A 20,299-nucleotide genomic window follows, 5' to 3' on the forward strand; every position below is an offset into this window, starting at 1 on the left:
AATACTTAAAAAATATAAAAATTTTGAAAAAATAGTTTCAAACATAATTTTCGTTTTTCAAAAAGAAATTTGAAAAAAATGAAAAAAAAATTGAAAAAAGAAAATTTCAAAAAAAAATTTATAAAAAGTTCGAATTTGAAAAAGTATAATTCGAAAACATAAAAAAAATTACTTTTTTCAATTTTTTAAATTTTAAATTTTTGTATTTAAATAATAATTTAGTATATATATAAATAACAATGGCATAAGAGTCTTTTGCCATTTAATGAAGAATGTATTTTTGAAAATATCTCTTTCGTGGTGGTAAAAATGAAAAGTGGTACCATGAAAATGGTAAACATGTAATTTACCCTTTTCTAATATTAATTGCAGGTTGGTTAAATGCAAACTAATATGAGTGTTTTTAAGTTATTAGAATTAAGGTTTACGTTGACATTTGACAATGACCATATACCCTTTATAATTTTTGATGTAAAAGAGCAAAGAAAAAGAAAATATATGAAAAGAAAAGCTGCAAGATGGAGAAGATTAACATAGTTTTGCAAACATCAGATCTCAAAGAAACATGAAGTAAGACTAACATGGAAGTTGTTTAAAGGTTTTAAGAGATATATAATGGTTTTGATTCATGTAGAAAAAAATAAAATATTTTATCTCAGAAAAATCTCAAAAATTTAGGAAATCTAGTTATAGCACCTATTAAATTGACTACATTTTGTTACAGAAATATATGGTAATATATTGTTAGTCAAAATTTAAGCTAAAACAAAAATATTATTAGTCAAATGAAAGAGTGCAACAACCTTATTTAAGTAGATTTTTCATAATGTTTATGTTTTCGAAATAAACCAAATTTATATATAATATAAATTCGCATTTTTGATTATGTATCTACACTTAAATGTTACACATGAGGCCAGTGGCGGACCCATGATATATTTTTACCTAGGTCATAACTTTTATTTAAACCCAAACTATAACAAAAGCACAAACAGAAGCATGGATTTTTTTTTAAAAAGGGGTGCAGGAAGCGGTATTCGAACCCAGGAAAGGAGTGTCAGAGGAGGAAATACATAGCCAATTGTGCTGTTAGCGAGTACATGATATAGCTTACAAACAAAATATTTAAAGTTAACCTGTGTCAGCTGACCCACCTTTCTTCCATGTAGGTTCGCCTCTGCATGAGGCATTACATTCATTGTTCTGAAGCATGACCCGTGGTTAAACTGACACAATTGATGACTCTATATGTAATCCGGTTTTTTTTAAACTTGTATTTTAAAATTCTATAAAACCCGCAAAAAGCCGCTAATATCTGGGACCCGGCTACCGGTTGAACTGAGTGACCCATTATGTAATACAATTTGACTTAAATTTTTAAATTTAAAGTATTCTAATTTATGAATGTTTAGATGAATGGTGGATATATTATGAAAGTGATGCTCTAATTTTAAAAAACTTAGCTATACAAATTTTTAGGCAAACTAATTTATCATTTTGCTGTAAGCGTAATAGATCAATATTTAAGATATATCAATATTTGAGAAAATGCATACTCAAACAGAAATAGATTAGAGCATCAACGATTCGTGTACGGATATTACAATTTAGTGATTTAAGTTTGAAATAAATATAGTTGCTTACTTATTTATTTAGTTTACTCTATTGTTCACGTGTTATTAGAAATTTTGATGTTTTGTTTTTGGTTTATTTTAAATTTCTAATTTAATTTAATTATTGATATTAGACATTTTAATATTTATTATTTTTCATTTTGTTATAAATTGTTATTATATATCTAATAATAATCTTTATTATTATATTTTGACCTGCACTTTAAAGCGCGAGATGGATTTTTGTACAAAAAATCATTTACTGAAAATTAGAAATTTTATAGATATGTTTCTTTTTTATAAAAACATATGTTTTTAAGGTATATATAATAAAATTAAAATTTACATAAATATAATTTTATGAAAATAAGATAATTAATTTATATAACCTGCCTCGTATCAATTTTACTTATATTTTAAAACTTTAAATTATAGTACATTTTTTTTCAATTTTTATATATTTAAAATTTTATCTTCTTATTATATTTTTTTTGTCAGAATTATTATACAAATTAAATATTGTCATTCTACACGTCTCATACTTGATAAAAATATTAAATTATTTTTAATATTTTAATTTAAAATATGTATATTAACTTATGAAATCATTTATTAGTTTATATATCATACTTTAATATTGTTTTAATAACTTATGAAATCATTTATTAGTTTATATATCATACTTATGAAATCATTTATTAGTTTATATATCATACTTTAATAAATTAGTCTTTTACATGTGAGAAAAGTGGAAAAGTATTAAACAACAATAGATACATCATACAGAAAATCATATTATATAATAATAAATTTTCCACATGTGTTTCTATATATATATATATATATATATACTTTTTTTTACACAGGTATAGTACGGTAAACTGAGAAAAGTGCTAACTGTCTAGGTTTTGAAATCCACCATTTAGATTTACTCGCCTGTGTGGTTAAATGACATGAATATCTAACTTCCATGTATAACGACAGAATTTCTATGTTACCGGTGGACAAGCCTTTAGGAGATTAGTATACACTCATATTATTTAAAAGAAAATACAAGGACAAAATATAACACTGTCACAAAAAGCATATACTGGATGCCAATAAGGGATACATGTTATTCTTCTAGGTACTTACTTCCAAATTTTTGTGTTGTAATTATGTTTTCTAAGTTTAGAGTTCCGAATTGTACTTAGATCTTACATCAAATACTGTACAATAATAGTAACTAATTAAAAAAAACTATTAATCATTTTTTACCTCATGTTTAGACATATCATAGTTATGTTCAAATATAACTAATAAACTTACAAATTTTATTAGTTCCGGGACTAAAAACCCAATACGGCGAACCCTGGTTCGAATCCCGCTGGCCACACGGATATGAGCTATTGCTTTCGGCTCATTTGAATGCCCAGGAGAGGGTCTATCCGTGGGCTGTACCTCCACCCCGGGGTTAAGTCTGTGTCTTTAATAGACCCGGGTTTAACCTTTTTCAGTTACAAAAAGAAAAAACTTACAAATTTTAAGCAGAGTGTTGGCAAGATGTTTTTCTTTTCCATCTCAACCAAAAGTGAAATCGAATTCCATAAGTAATGTTTATACGACCATTGCTAGCGGATCCGGGTTTCAGTAGAAGCTGATGAAGCATTATTGCTTCAGGGCCCAACGAAGTTAAATACTCCCTCTGTTTTTTAAAGATGCATATTCTAGACTTTTCACATATATTAAGAAAACTCATTAAATATGCATTGTTTTTTGTGAATAACAATTTTCCATAACTTTAAGCTAATAGAAATTCAATAAACACCATTAATTTTTTTGAAACTTACAATTTTTCATAAAATCATACATTGAAAAATTAAAAAATGTATCTTTTTAAAACAAATTTTTTTTCTAGAACATACATCTTTTAGGAACGGAGGGAGTATTCAAAGGGCCAACAATACTTATAAATATTAAATATTACGTAATTTGACTGGTCACGACCATAGTTATAGGCTTATAGCTCTATGCCTCTATCTGATGTGGGTTCGATATGCTGTAAAGGTGTCTTTAGTAAAAAAATTTCAGAAAAATGGGCCAAAATGTTTTTGTTGCTTCTGGGGCAAAATATATTAGGCCCGGCTCTGATTGCTAGTGCCTTCCTTCGCAAATTTGAATTGCTTGCTACCAAAGTATTATTTTTTCTTACCATTCTATTAACTTTTCTTTTTACCAATCTATTAACTTGCTTAGAATTATAGTCGTAACATATAGAAACATAGAAACCATTCTTTCCTCAAAAATATAATTCCATGGAACCTAATATAAAATCGACAAAGATCAGTCGATCCGGTGACATGTATGTAGATTAAAAGTAATTAATATATATATAAAATAAATTTTAAATATTTAAAATGTTTTTCAAAGAAATCTACAATGATTAAAAGTAATTCTCAGATATTATATATATATATAAAAGAAATTTGCAAATATTCTTAAATATTTTTAAAAGAAATCTACAAAAATTTAAAAGCAATTCTCTAATACATTTAATTATGCAAGATCTACTCTGAAGCAGATGCATTATCTGATGATGAACATGAAGCTGAATCGTTTTCGTCATACTTTCCAATCTCGTCCTCTGATTCCAAGTGTACATCCTTTTCGGTTAATCGCTGTTGTAATCAAATACTCCTTGTAATCGGCTTCTTGGATTTATTGACGTGATAGTGATCCAAGGATCGTTTCTTTGCCTAATTCGCAGATAACGAATATAACAAACCTAAAATAGCATAAAATATATAAGTTGACTCAAATATATATGACTACTTTAGGCGGAAAATATGTTTCAAAAGACATACCTCGATGCATATATCTTTCACTTGATAAGGTAAACCAAGATCAGCGACCAATTTTGGAACTTCATAATATGAACAAGGTGCAAAATTATTCTCAGGTAGAACATCTCTGACAAAATCCGCAATCGCATCCACACATTCTTCAGGCAAATTATAGTCAGTCTTTAGCACCATCAATCGACTTGCAGATGATAAAGGTAAATGTCCATCTATACATCTTCGATACAATGGTTGATTAGCTGCATCTAACATTTCAAAAAATTTTCTGGCGTCCAAATTGGGTTCTTCTCATCTATCTCCTTCCTATTCACCTAGTGGTAAATTTTCTTTATATGCATTATTTACCATCTGATATACAGATCCTCCAAAACCAGCAAAGGAAGTGGAGATGTCACAATTCCTGATTTATAATGCATAATAATGAAGTACTAATTGATTATCCGCGCACATGTGCAAAATAAAATGTAAATTCTGATACTTGTTAAATATTAATTTTGTCCATTCAACCGTAATTATATCATGTGATAAGACCTATATATATTAATCTGAATATCTATTAAATGTGATTTTTACTCGTATAATTTTTTGATCATTTGTATTTTATTATAACAATTTTTTAACACTATAGATCATAAAATTTACAAAGTGAGATTTTTAAAAGTTTTCGTAATTTTCATTTTAAAAATTCAAAATATAATATATGTGAAGAATCTAAATTTTTATTATATGGTTAATATGATTGTTTAATTTATTTTAATAATAGAACATTAAAAATAATAGAAGATATGTAAATTGTTGAGATAAACAAGATCAACAAACAAAATCAAACTAACGGACTACACGTACAAACATTTATGTAGAAAACTATTTGATGTTAATGGATAGTAATAGTTCCACAAATGCTACAATTGGTTTGTTTCTCAGTTATACAAATATGTTTTAGGGTTTGATCGGGAGAGCATTAACATAAGATTTATGTTTTTTGTTATCCAATTAATAATTATTAGAAAAACATTTAAAATAAATGATCTCCAAATGCTCTTTTTTTTTGTAAGAAAGGAGTTAAATTCTCTTTGTTCGATGCTTTCATATGAGGTTTTTGATAAAATATTTGCATTTAGAATATATAAATAAATTAAAATAATTTAACATAACTATTTTAGTTTATTAAATAAGATCAAAATTATATTTTTATCTAAAAATTAAATTTCTATTTTTAAAATATATTTTTTTACTTTTCAAAGAATAATATTTTACGTTTAAAATACACTAATAATTAATTTATTATAATAAAATATATAAATAATATATACATATCTATATTATTTAGAAATTAAAAAATTATACATCGTAGACAAATCATTTACCTCTTTAAAAATTATTTTATTAAACATGTTTATGAGAGCATATTACTTCTATAGCATACAATCTCTATTGCATACTATTAATGTTTTGTCTTCAATTTTACCAATCAAGGTTTTAGTAGTATATGTTTTCTTCACAAATCACAACCACATAAATTAAAATTTTAATTAACTAAAAATTTCCTAAATATACTATTAATATTTTAGTTTATTTAATAAAATGAAAACTATATTTTTATCAATAAAAAAAATTCTATTTTTAAAATAGTTTTTTTTTACTTTTCAAAAGAATAATATTTTACTTTTAAAATATACTAAAAATTAATTTAATATAATAAAATATATAAATAATATATACATATCTATATTATTTAGAAATTAAAAAATTATACATCATGATCATACACAAATTATTTACCGCTTTAAAAATTATTTTATTAAATATATTTATGAGAATATATTACTTCTATAGCATACAGTTTCTATTGCATACTATTAATGTTTTGTCTTCAGTTGTACCAATCAAGGTTTTAGTAGTATATGTTTTCTTCACAAATCACAACCATATAAATTAAAATTCTAATTAACTAAAAAAAATTCCTATTTTTTATTAACTTAATTTTATTTCCTTTTAGAAACAATTAGTTCAGTTTTATTTTCAAATTAGTTCAGTTTTTAATCGGAAATTAAGTTTTATCATTTAAAATTTCACACTTAGAAATTTGTTTTTTTTTTCTTTTGTAAACAGCACTTAGAAATTTATTCTATTAGATTTTGAGACACTTAGGTGTTCAGTAGAAAAACAAAATTCAAATCATTTAAAATTTCACACTTAGAAATTTGTTATATTAGATTTTGAGACACTTAGGTGTTCAGAAGAAAAAAGAAATACAAAAAACAATTTGAGTTGGTTACAAAAATTAAAATTGACTTGGTTAGTCCAAGTGCATGTATGTGTACATGAACGCATGGAAATTTGTACCATGTGGCCTAATATTGCGACAACTAAACAATAAAGGTTCCTAAACAAGTAAACAGTGGAGCGGTGATATATGACTATGAACCTATGATGAGGTGTCATATTGTTCTTTAAAAGAACTTTTTTTGAGCAAAATTAGAAGAACATGTCTGCAAAATTAGTGCGATTCACAAAACAGGTAAAAAAGCTGTCGACAAATTATTTGCTAACCAAAGGAAAATCAATTTTACGTGGTTTTGGTTTCACCGACCCATAACTTCTTATTTCTTAATAAGAAAACTAAAAGTTATCCTTGTACAAAAAATAATTCTTAACCCTAATTTTATAGCAAAACGTGCACTAGAAAGTCTCTCTCCTCTTCTCCGTTCTCTCACTACGACCTTTCACGGAGAAGGAGATGAGACTTTCGATTTTTGTTTCTGTATTATAATCTTCGATCAAGTGATCGATTTCATCTTCGCTAGGCGATTAGACTTTCGTTAGGCGACTTTTGTTGTGTTTGTTCAAATCAAATCAGTTTTGTTCTTCAAATCTCTTTCTTATTTCTGATTTGGTTTGAATCAATAAAGATCCGATCTTGTTTTGATCGGTGATTTCAATCTCCCCCTTCGCAAACTACTTCAAATCCCGTTTAGTTTATAGTCTGATTTTCTTCTCCCAAAGATTATCCCCATATACTTTATTTATAGGAGTCAATCTTTACTCTCACTCTGATGTGAGCCATGATTGGCGATTGGGTAAAGTTTCCTTGCTACAAGGTATTATGAGTTATTGGATTTATCTCGACTGATTTCTCGGAGGCTTAGTTGAATCGGCATCTTGAAGATGGTCCGATAAAAGTCTTTCCCTGGATCAAATTTCGAGTCTTTCCCAGAGCTTATAAATCGGCGATGCAGAAGTCAGGCTATAAACAATGGTTTGGGCGGAGGATTGGAGAAAGATGGGATCGGGAAGTGATGGAAAAGACAAAGATGCATCCATCTTCGCGGAGGAGCCCAGGCGGCGGAAAGCTTACGGTCATCGGAGAATACACCTTTGTGCATGAGGGACACGTGTTAAAACACGCGTTGTAACATGCCCTAAAGGATGGACGCGTAGTTATGATGATAATGATGGCCGAAAACTTTGCTGAATTGGATATGGGCCTTTTAATTTAACTTGTAAATGGTATCTTTGTTTGGGCTTTAATGTAAACCTGATTCATGTATCTTTAGCCTGAGGGCTTATGAAATGAAATCAGAGTTGACAAAAAAAAAAAAAACCCTAATTTTATAGCAATCATTAGACTATTCATCATGCACAACAGTTGTTCATTCTAAAAAAAGTTTGATGTAGGGAAGTAGTTTCCTTTACACACTCGGCCTAGACTACGTTGCACGGAAGCTTCATCGGACGTCCGCTTCCCGCTTCGGAATCGGAATCGGAATCGGAACCTTGTGGAAGCTTGCGGAATCTCGCTTCCAAAACGTTTCTAAAATATTCTCTTTAAAAACTTGTTGGAAGCTTATGATTCCATTTTGGAATCACGCTTCCGTTTAAAAAATAAATACAATGTATATCAATAAAATATAAAACCATAGTTTTAATCTATATAAAATAAAAAAAATTAATAGTAATGAATATTGAGTTATAAATATACAAATATCAAAAATAATACTATAAATTATCTTTATGCATTGAGATTTTTTATTAAAGATATAGCACATATTGAAAATTATATGATTTAAATTAAAAATAATTAATATAATATTTTTTGTAAACATAATTTATGTGTATTTTTACAGTTTTAATATAAAATCATTTCAAAATTATTATAAATGAATAAATGTTTTATTTCAAATTTAAATCATATAATTTTTAGTCCTAATTTTCTAAAAAATTTACATATATATATATATATATATATATATATATATATGGATATACGCTTCCAACACGTACCCGCTTCCTAATATTTTAAAAAATATCGCTTCTGCACTTCCTTACGCTTCCGCTTCCACGTACCCGCTTCCGTTTCCATGTAACATAGGGCCTAGTACATAATTAGGGAACTATATCATTATCTCTATCACTATTTCCAAACAAGGCCATATTAAAACCTATACATTCTTTAGTTTTAACTATATTAACTTAGTTCTGTTACAAAAAAAAAACTATATTAACTTAGTTTCTCTTGTGTATCTATAGTTTATTCTAGGAGTGGACAAATTATACGTAAATTTTGATTGATTCGTTATCTTTTTCGAATAAAAAAATCAGATATATATATATATAACATTATAAAATCAAAGTAAAATCATATATAATATCTATAAAATGAATTAAATCATAAATAATAATATTTTTTAGGAACAAATATTTGACTCGATCCATAATATGCATATATACACATATTAAAAATTTATATATACATAAATGATTATTTACTACTATATCTTATGTAACTTTTATAATATTTTATTTATTAAATTGATTATTTTAGTTATCAGAGTCTTATAAGTAAATAATTTTTATGTTAAAAATAAATAATATTATTTACACTAATTTTAGTATGTTAAAATTGTACTTTATTTATATGGATCAAATCAGATATCAAGTGAAAATATATAAAAAACATAGTTGTTTTATATGTCGCTGTTAATATTTAAAGGAGAAAAGTTCCAGAAACCATGATTTAAACGTTGTTTGAGAAAGATTTTTTGTTACAACAAGAGATGTATGAGTTTTGATCTATAAGTACTCGATTTGATTCCTGATTTATGAAAAAGTGTTACAAAAAAAAAAAAAAGTACTCGATTTGATTAACCATATAAAAATAAAATAAATAAATATAGCACGGTAGCACCAAGCTTGAAGTATACGGTGCTCAAAATATTTTTGAAACATGTCATTATTTAAAAAATACCATAGCTACTTTCTTCAGTTGAAATATGTTACCTGGATTTACAAAGGACAACGAAGACCTATCCAAATTTTGTTGTCTAATATGTGCGCAATTGATTATAAGTTTATAACATCAAGACCACAAGGGTACAACTGCGTGAGTGCGTGGCCAAATCCATGATCTTCCACGAATTTCGTCTTATAGGTGTTACATCAGTATTTTGTATTTTTTACGATGAAAAGGTTCATTGCGTTAAAAGTTCAAAAAAAAAAGGTTCATTGCGTTAAGAAAATAACAAGTCACACAAGTAATATATAACCGTTATTATGATACCAGTTGCATATATTATTGAAATTTTATAGTTTATAATTTTACTTTTGAGTGTTATTTCTTGCGGCTAAAAATTCAGTTACAATAGCCATGTTCTTATGGCGGAAATAAAGAAACACATGCATCATTTTTATCATGCCTCGCTTCCATGCTCCTTACCGTCAGGACCGGCTCAAAGATATCATGGACCCATAGCCAAAATAAATTTAAATATTTTTTCACATGTATTTGTCGATAATTTTAAAAAATTTGGGCCCATATTCCTAATTTTTTTAAAAAACTGGACTCTTTTTCCAATATTATTTTTACAAAAAAAAATGGGGCCCGGGGCCCACACCCGTTTGCCCCTATCCTAAAGCCGGCCCTGCTTACCGTCATGACTTTGCGACATTCTCTTTGAGCACCATCCATGTTGTCTAACTGCTCTTCAAGGCTTGGTCTTTTAAGACAAATATTATCTTCTTATTTTCTTGTTTGACGAAAATACCCACAAGGTCACACCACTTCACAAGAACCACGTAATTAAATATTCTTTCGGTATCACTTTAAGTGGTGTTTAAAATTTTTAATTTTGTTTTACAATAACTGATATTCTCACTGTTCAAGATAAAATTTAATGTCATCTAAAATTTGTAATTACAAAATACTATTTTTTTATTGGTTGAACTTTGTTCATTTAATGTTATTTTTATGTAACCAAAATAAATTGTATAAATATTTATATTTTCTTAATAATTGAATAACATGTGATTCTAAATGAGTTTTAATGACTTTGCACAAATCTCATATTAAATAACAGTTGATTTGAAAAGAGTTTTTAAAATTATTAATTCAATAACAGGAGATTTTAACAAAATTCCAAAATTTCCTAAAACCCTTAATTCAGTTCACCTCCCTTAAACACCACTTAAAGTTTTAAGTGATATGGAGTATATCTTAACGCGTAGATTTCGTCCTATAAATAGAACATCGTAGAAAGAGGAGAAACAACAAATAAACAAAAATGGATATTGAAGCTGTGACTCCGACTTTGCAAGGCGAGTGGATCAAGGTAAGCCTTCAATCTAATTTCCATCAAATACATAACTTTTACACGAGAAAAACATCGATTATCAGCATATGACACATTGACACTGATAGTCCTTCTGTGTTCTCATCACGTATTCACGTGACCCCACTCCTTTTCGACCTAGATATTCATGAACTTTGAATCGAGTAATGAGTACTAAGATTTTTTATCATCCTCAAATAAAAATAAAATATTATCCTTCAACTACCAACTGTGTTAGCCTGTCACGTATTTGAATAATTACCGACTCATCAATATATGTTTAATAGTTATCATGAATCATCATCGTGGGTTTAAGTTATCTTGGTCATTGATCGATTAACAGGTGGAGCAGAAAGGAGGAGAAGGACCAGGACCAAGAAGCTCACATGGCATAGCCGTGGTCGGAGACAAGCTGTACTCTTTCGGCGGCGAGTTAACGCCAAATATTTCCATCGACAAAGACCTGTACGTGTTTGACTTCAAAACACACACTTGGTCGATCGAAACGGGCAGCGGAGACCTCCCTAACGTCAAAGCCTTAGGCACCCGGATGGTGCCCGTGGGAACTAAGCTCTATATATTCGGAGGCCGCGATGAGCATAAACAGTTCGACGATTTTTACTCGTACGACACGGTGAAAAAGGAGTGGAAGTTCCTGACGAAGCTGGATGAAGTGGGAGGACCCGAGGCTCGTACTTTCCATTCCATGGCTTGGGATGATAACCACGTGTATGTATTCGGTGGGGTGAGCAAAGGCGGGGCGAATAAAACTCCCGTGCGGTTTGGAACCATCGAGGCGTATAACATAGCTGAAGGGAAATGGATTCAGCTACCAGATCCGGGAGAGCAGCTAGCTAGGTTTGAGAAAAGAGGAGGAGCTGGATTCCTTGTGGTGCAAGGAAAGATTTGGGTGGTTTATGGGTTTGCGACTTCTCCTGATCCTAATGGGAAAAATGACTACGAGTCTGATCACGTGCAGTTTTATGATCCCGTTACTCAAAAATGGACCGAAGTGGAGACTAGAGGAGAGAAACCTTCTGCGAGGAGCGTGTTTGCGCATGCAGTTGTCGGAAAATATATACTTATATTTGGAGGTGAGACCTGGCCCGACCCAAGGGCCCATTTGGGTCCAGGAACGTTGTCCGATGAGGGTTACGCGTTGGATACGGAAACACTGGTGTGGGAGAGGTTTGGAGGAGGAGATGAACCGAGTACACGAGGTTGGTCGGCGTACACAACTGCCACCGTATATGGAAAGAAAGGTCTCCTCATGCATGGAGGAAAACTTCCGACAAACAACCGAACCGATGAGCTCTACTTCTACGCAGTCAATTCCGCGTAATTTCAATGCCTTCACTTTCAAGCTCTGTTTGTGTGATAAATATCATATATGTACCAATAAAAGGTTTGTGAAATTAAATCAGATAATGTACTGTGTGTGTTGGCGGCTTGGAAACTGTCGTCGGTGGAATCATAATTGTACATGTGTCCAATAAATGATATGATTGCTAAGGCATCTCCATCCCTACTCAATTTTTTTTTCTAAAATGGAGTAAACGTGAATATAGAGTAAGGAATGCTCTAACCCAACTTCATATCTCATTTCATAATAAAATTTACTCCATAAATTGAGTAATCTATTTTTTGTTTGTTCATCACTCCATTATAAAGTGAAAAATGGAATAGGGTTAGAGCAATTTTACTTTATTTTCACTTTTACTCTATTTTGGATGAAAAAATAGAGTTATACATTGGAGATGCTCTTAGAGCACATGCAACGGCGGTACGTAGCTGGAATCCTTAAAAAAAAATTATTATAAAATCATATAAAGTCCACGCTTTTTAGGTTTTTGTGTAGGTTTAAGCTGTTAAATTTCTTCCATAAGGATTCCATCGGTGGAGTCTGTTAACTATTCGTGGACTCCACTGATACATGGCGACCCACAATTGATTAGTTTTTTTTTTTAAATCTAAAAAAAATAATTAAAAAAATAGAAAACACTTTTTTTAAAGGATTTTTATGCGGTACACGGTTGTGGTTGCCCTTATCTCTAGTTATCTACAACATTTTTCTATTCATCCAGACCATGAATGATCCTATGTTTAAGAAAGTTAAATGTTTGAAAGAAACATTAAATATATATTTATTATCAAAATTTATTTGTGTAAAAATACAAAAACATACATCTTTTAGAAATATAGAAAATATATAGTTAAGTACTTATAATCTGTCAACAAAACATAACAGTTGAATGTCACAACAGATTTAAAACTGCTTGGGATAATCTTAAAACTCAAGGCTGATTGTTTTATTATAAAACCACAAAGATGTCTCAGTTTTCTTGTCTTGTTCGTTATTACAGTAGCTCCTTTTTAACTCTCTGGCTTTAGATAAGAAAGGAGGTAGCTTTATCAACCTGATAAAGCCATTGATTCTCCATCTCCGATTCCATCTTCTTGATATCATAAAGACTTTCTATTTTGATCTGCCTCGGCATTGTAGCGGCCATAGCTTCCTGTATATTAGCTAAGGTGGCTGTAATGTCCAGAGGAAGGAATAGAAGCTCTCTGAGATTGTTTGGTCCAACCACTTCCGGATCTGATCCCCATATCAAATGACCAACCTGAAGGTTCCCTTCTTGTGTCAAATGCTTACCGTCGAAGAAGAGATAATCTTCAGGCTTAGCGCATACATTGCTAGTGGAGCAACTGGTTCCATTGACAGAGCCAGTTCCACAACAAGCAGCCATTCCTGTCTCAAACGCTGCATCAGAAATGATAAATGTCACAACTTTTTCAAATATCAATAAGCTTATGAGTTATGCTGATGATGATGGTGACAGTAAAAGACTTACTGTAAGTCTTAGACTTGATAACTCTGTTTTGGATGGAGCTGAAGAAGTCGTAAAACGAGTACTGGAAACCACTGAGTTGTCGTGAGAGTTCAACCAAGAGCTGCAACAGCTTCTTGTTATGCAACTCAGCCATTTCAGAAGGTAACCTCGCGCACTCCTGAACATTTCCATTTGCTTGTTTCACTGACGGTAAGCAACCCAACGGTGCCAAGTTCTGGAACGCGAACTTCCTACCTCCAGACCCGTAAAGCACCTGAAAAAGTCAGGTAGATGAGAGAACAAACAGAAAAACATATAGGGAACCAATCAAAGATTGTGTGTTTATACCTTCAGTTCTGCTTCTATAGCAGCGATGACTCGACCCACAAAAGCTTGTTTCTGATCATCAGAGGGATTCGGATTGTTCTTGGCATAGTTCAAGCAATCATCAGAGGCAATGTAGAACAAGTAGATAGCTTCGGAACGTGCTTTGGCTGTCCATTTGTTCTTGTTTTCAGAGAACTTGATCACTTGTTGTGACAGTGTCATCTGTTGGCCAGAATAATCATTTCAAAATATATTTAATCTAAACTCCCTCATACGTTGACCTAACTTCTACCATCCTAATTATGCCCGGGTATTTTTACCATAAACCGAAAAACCAAACGGAACCAAAAACCAGACCAAAACCGAGATTCATAAATATCCATACTTCTATATCTGAAAACCGAAATTAAACCAGAACCAAAAGAAAATCCCAATATCTAAAACACAATTCATATGCTTCAAAGAAGTTAATTATATTTAATTTTAAAATTAGATCTCGATCCGTGCAACCGCGCGGATTTTTGTTTTCATTTATTTTTATATAAACATTTTGTTTTTAATTTTAAATTGGTATATGTTATAATATATACTAGATCTCGATCCGCGCAACCGCGCAGATTTTTGTTTTCATTTATTTTTATATAAACATTTTGTTTTCAATTTTCAATTGATATATATTATAATATATATATGTCTATCAATTTTTAAAACTTAATAAGTTTACAGTATTTTTTTCATTGAATAGATTATTTCAAACTTTCACATGTATTTGTATCTTCTTATATATATATATATATATATATATATATATATATATATATATATTTTTGGATTATTATTTTATTATTAAAATCGTAACTATATATATAAATATTAGTAAAATATTGTCTTATTATCATATTCAAAAATATTGTAATATTTCACAAATTTAAAAAGTTTTTTAAAAATTAAACTTTTCGTTTCACAGATTTATATTATCGAGTAAATAATTAAACATTTTAGTTTTTGTTTAATTTTTAAAATAAACTATATAGTTTAAAATTTGTTTTCATTGGTTTAAAGTAGTAAAGATTAACCATTGTTAGATAATATGATTTTTGTTATTTAAAAAAAATCTTCATAATTTTAACATTTAACATCGACGAATATTTAAATAATTAGCATATGGAGGTATAGTATTACAACATTAAATTATATCTATTTAATTTATACTATCTATAAATCCAATGGATCATCTATTGTTTAAATCCAATTATTGATAGCCCAATAAAAATTTTTGGTAAACCAAAAATTTAAATAATAAAATTAGAAATTAAATGTAACATGACTTTTTAGAAATAAGTTCATTGGGTTCATTTTTAAAAAAAATCTCACATGAATCAAAGTTTTGACTTTTGTTTTAATATATAAGATGTGTCTATCAATTTTTAAAATATAATAAGTTTACAGTATATTTTTTCATTGAATAGATTGTTTTAAACTTTCACATGTATTTATATCTTCTTATATATATATTTAGATTATTATTTTATTATTAAAATCGTAACTATATATATAAAGATTAGTAAAATATTATTTTATTGTCATATTTAAAGAAATTGCAACATTTCACAAATTTAGAAAGTTTTTAAAAAATTAAAATTTTCGCTTAATAGATTTATATGATCACGTAAATAACTAAAATTTTAGTTTTTGTTTAATTTTTAAAATAAGCTATATAGTTTTAAATTTTTTTTCATTGGTTTAAGGTAGTAAAGATCAATCATTGTTAAATAATATGATTTTTTTCTATTTAATTTTTTTTTATAATTTTAAAAATTAACATCGACAAATATTTAAATAACTAACATATGAAGGTATAATATTACAACATTAAATTATATTTATAAATCAAATGGGTCATCTATTGTTTAAATTCAATTATTGATAGCCCAACAAAAATTTCTTGTAAACCCAAAATTTAAATGTAACATTACTTTGTAGGAATAAGTCCATTAGATCCATTTTTGAAAAAAATCATACATGAATCAAGATTGTGACTTTTGTTTTAATATATAAGATAAACAAATTTCTTAAATATAAATACATATATAATGATTATATTTACCTAATATTGGCTGCCAAAAAAATATTTTTTTGCTAATATGGAAAGCTATTTGAAAAATCATGTTTTTTTTTCCGTCTGAAGGGATTCATTCATTCATAGTTAAACACTCTTACAAAGGCTGGCAGAAATCATGAAATCTCCGGAACTAAAGCCCAAAAGAAAGGCGACTTGAGCCCACAACGGGGCGACTTGAGCCCACAACGGGGCGACTTGAGCCCACAGCAGGACGATTTACAGACACATAACAAATACGGGTAAAAACCAATCACCCATAACTAAAACATTACAAACATGAAAATCTATAGACAAACTGACATTTCAGTGCACATGACCTTCCAATATAGCAACCGCAGAAATCTGGACAAATCGAAGCTGCTCTCGGCCAACCAACGATTCCATCCGCTTCAAAACCCAAAGACCCTCAATCTTCTCAACCCGGATCTATCGTTGCCGCCTATGGCCTGCCAAACGATACCATCCTCCATTAGTAATCAAGAACCAAGACTTCACAACCCGACAAGCAAGCAACTTTCGGATACGGTTTGAACGCACTCCTCTGACGTCCACTTTACACCTAGATAGAAGTCTCCCAGACACCTCCACACAAACAAGCCTCGTCAATTGATTCCCATAACAAACGCATTCAAAAACAGACCACATCAACCATAAATCACTGCACCACCAACTGAAAGAGAATTCTGCAACTGAAATTGTCACACACCAAACCCAAAAACTAAACACGGGACTCACAACCCTCTGATATAATCCGGTTCCACAACCAATAGAACATCACCTCCATATCAGGGTCATCACAAACGTTAAGAATAAAAGTCCAGACCTTAGCAAAGGAAACACTCAGAGGATAGACAGGGTCATCATAAGTGGCCTCTAGCCGAAAGAACTTGCATCTCGCTCCTAAGCCCGAAACCGAACAGACTAGTCGGGAATGAAAACCGAACCTTGACTACTGCGATGGAACAAGACCTAAACTGATAGCGACTTCAAGAAGTGCAGAGACCATAGCGCAAAGGCCTCTTCTTCGGTTGACCACGACTTCTTCGAGCCTCCTTGCTGAGCTTGTCTTCGAACACCGAAGGACCAAAACTTCTTTCTATCGCCCGTTACACCACTCCTTCTGCCATCTCACCATCGCAGAGTACGGTAGATCCAGGCTCCAGGAGACGTCTCACCTATACCACGCGCCCTCGTCGTGAAGGCTATGTCGAAACTCTGGAAGTGGAAAATTTGAATCTGACAAAATCCTCAGTTCTAAAAGCCGACCTCCAATCCATCTCCTCCACTCCAACCTCACGTCGACACCAGAAAGCCAAGACGAAAACTGGATCTGGTCGCTACTCCATTGCCAGCATGTCTCTTCTTCCAGAGCAAACAGTATATCGGAGAGAGAAAGGGAGGTAGGAGAGGAAGCAAAGAAGAAAAACGGAGGAAAAGGAAGGAAAGGAGCTCCGGCAACGTCGCAGTGACGCGTACGCGCCGGAGAGAACACGGTGGTCTTTGGTTTGCTCTTTTTTCTCTCTGTTTTTTTTTTTGCCTCTCTTTTTTTGAAAAATCATGTTATTAGAATGTTTTTATCTAAAATATTTAAAATTATCCAAACTACTTGACTTTTTTATTCGAAGAAAGAATCATCCGATAATTTCTCTAAAAGTTCAAATTACCATATAGTTTTATTTGAATGATTCGAAATTATCCATAACACTTGAACTGAACTAAATCAGATTTTGATTTTGTTTCCAATAATTTCTCTAAAAGTTCAAATTACCCTATAGTTTTATTTAAATGATTCGAAATTATCCATAACACTTGAACTGAACTAAATCAGATTTTGTTAGTATATTACCATGTTCCTAGTTTTGTTATTCAATCAAACCAAACCAAACCAAAAACCGAAAGAAAAAAACAAATCAAAATTCATATGTATTAACGAACAAAAAAACTCTTCTTATATAAAAATTTGAATTCTAGAGTGAGATTTAACGATCAGTCGAAAAAGCTAACCGACTCCGGAGGGGCCCCGAGAACGGTGGCGTCGGCGATGGCGAAGTTAGCTCCGTGAGAGAAATCCGCCGTGGCACGGAGAATCGGAGGGATTTGAGAAATACCCATGAAACTAGCTGCTTACAACAAGCGAGAAGATCAGACTAAATCAAATCCCTAACGAGTATGAAACCCTATAGCCATCGATCTCAACATTACCGAGATAGTCGGGAACGATGCGACCATCGGACCACCGTCCCGTAGCCTCTCCTAGAGTGATTCCATACGGAGGAAAGCTAGCGTCGACGCGATTCGAGGAGACGAACTGTTTGTTGCCGGCGTCGTAAAGACCATCGCCGAAGACGAAGAGCGTCTGGGCCAAGGAGACGGTTGAGAAGTGGAGTAGAAGAAGAGCGAAGAGGTGAGATTTGGGATTCGCCATTGAAAGAGGGTGAAGCGCCGTCGTTTTGTTTGATCTGAGATTACAGTCGTTCGTTGGTTTGTATTAAGGTGATAAACCACATGATTTACTTTTGCATTTGTTTAACAAAAATATTAAAAGACTTTTCACTGTTAGTCTATTAGAAGTGGAATTATTTGTTTAATTAGTATTTTTCTTTTTCTAATACTTTTCACTGGTTTTCGTGGTTAGTCTTTTAGAAGTGGAATTATTTGTCTAATCCGTAATAAATTACATAAATAAAACGCCTAAAACGAAGAAGTTTACAAAAATAATGCCCAATCTATTTATGTATATATATATCTTATATAATAAATTAGAGTTCAGTCTCTCCACAATCATCCACCTCAGCATATAGAATGGGGGAATTAGTGACACGTGGCTTCTCCTAAATTTATAACTTGCTTTTTCACAAAAGCCTTATGAACCAAACGACCAATCGCTGAATTTGTCGATTGGCATTTTTTCTTAATGTTGAAACCTAATGTCTATTTACTTTATTTTCCAAGTGTTTAATCAGACAATTGAAGAAACAAAGCTCGGCTCCTAATTGATATGTGTTCCATGTATTTTTTTTATATATTTTAGATCCTTCATCTTATAGAAACTCTAATTTAGTCTAGCACTTTCTATTTATGCTATTTTTGGATTGGTCTACATACAAATGTCTATTAGATATAAATCATAGCACTAAAATAATCAAAAATATGAAGCATCACATGTGCTGGACCAAATTGGTCTACATACAAATGACTCCCATTTTTCTCTATCTCTAAAATAAAAGGTACAATTATATGAGTTTTGGAAAACCAATAAAATGAGTATCAAAGCGAGAAAAGTAGTTAAAAAAGCATTTATTTTTGTAAATGCCTATTTTTATGTTAATATCAACCACTGAACTAAACGTGATATAATTTGATAGATAGGATTGATCTCAGAATTTTAATTATCTAATCCTTCTCGCATTAAACATCAGCATATTGAAGTTTATAATCTATTTTATTGGTCACTAAAATTAAAAATGAATAAAACAATTAAGTACAATAATATAAATATATTTTAATATTTAATTTATTCACAACTAAAATAACTTAAACTTTCACTATGTTATTATTTTTTACTAATTTCTATAATTTTATATACAAATTATATATTTATTTTGCTATTAAAAATTATAAAATAACCAAATTAAGAAGAAACTAGACCACCAATACATAATCAAAACCTAAAACCTCTACAATCAAAGATAAAAACAAAATGTTTAAGTAACATTAACTCAATAAATGTCACCATCTAAAAGGTAAGAAGCACCTTACAAACTAAACTAATACATACAAGACACCTATGCCAGTGAAGAACCACAAAGCTCTAGATAGAAGGGACCAAAGCTCTAAGAAACTTACTCCGCATACCTATACCAAGGGAAGCAATGAAAGAAGAGAAACAACTGAGGGTGGGATAATAGAACCCAACCACCGAGAAATCAAAGCCTAAGCTGAGACCAGAAACAAC

At 30.6% G+C, this 20,299-nt stretch overlaps 2 protein-coding genes across 2 annotated transcripts; one reads left to right on the forward strand and one right to left on the reverse strand.

Moving 5' to 3' along the window:
* The first annotated feature begins 10,903 nt into the window (after positions 1 to 10,903).
* On the forward strand, positions 10,904 to 12,581 carry LOC103832745 (epithiospecifier protein). Its single transcript, XM_009108813.3, has 2 exons — positions 10,904 to 11,061; positions 11,405 to 12,581. Exons 1-2 carry the CDS (start codon positions 11,014 to 11,016, stop codon positions 12,401 to 12,403), a joined length of 1,047 nt encoding a protein of 348 aa, XP_009107061.1. The 5' UTR covers positions 10,904 to 11,013; the 3' UTR covers positions 12,404 to 12,581.
* A 619-nt stretch (positions 12,582 to 13,200) lies between these two features.
* On the reverse strand, positions 13,201 to 20,266 carry LOC103832744 (inactive GDSL esterase/lipase-like protein 25). The gene is made up of 5 exons (XM_009108812.3): positions 18,547 to 20,266; positions 18,349 to 18,464; positions 14,244 to 14,444; positions 13,917 to 14,169; positions 13,201 to 13,825 (listed from the first exon to the last, which is right to left on the reverse strand). Exons 1-5 carry the CDS (start codon positions 18,767 to 18,769, stop codon positions 13,449 to 13,451), a joined length of 1,170 nt encoding a protein of 389 aa, XP_009107060.1. The 5' UTR covers positions 18,770 to 20,266; the 3' UTR covers positions 13,201 to 13,448.
* Positions 20,267 to 20,299: the final 33 nt, after the last annotated feature.

The sequence above is a fragment of the Brassica rapa genome, chromosome A05 (genome assembly GCF_000309985.2).
Source record: "Brassica rapa cultivar Chiifu-401-42 chromosome A05, CAAS_Brap_v3.01, whole genome shotgun sequence".
NCBI classification, from domain to species: domain Eukaryota; kingdom Viridiplantae; phylum Streptophyta; class Magnoliopsida; order Brassicales; family Brassicaceae; genus Brassica; species Brassica rapa.

Bases quoted from the DNA above. Each gene is read 5' to 3' on its own strand.
- LOC103832745 (XM_009108813.3), top strand. From the start codon at position 11,014: ATGGATATTGAAGCTGTGACTCCGACTTTGCAAGGCGAGTGGATCAAG. The intron at 11,062-11,404 runs GTAAGCCTTCAA...ATCGATTAACAG, and splicing joins TGCAAGGCGAGTGGATCAAG to GTGGAGCAGAAAGGAGGAGA.
- LOC103832744 (XM_009108812.3), bottom strand. From the start codon at position 18,769: ATGGCGAATCCCAAATCTCACCTCTTCGCTCTTCTTCTACTCCACTTC. The intron at 14,445-18,348 runs GTTAGCTTTTTC...TCTGGCCAACAG, and splicing joins TCGGGGCCCCTCCGGAGTCG to ATGACACTGTCACAACAAGT. The intron at 13,826-13,916 runs GTAAGTCTTTTA...TTTCTGATGCAG, and splicing joins TATCAAGTCTAAGACTTACA to CGTTTGAGACAGGAATGGCT.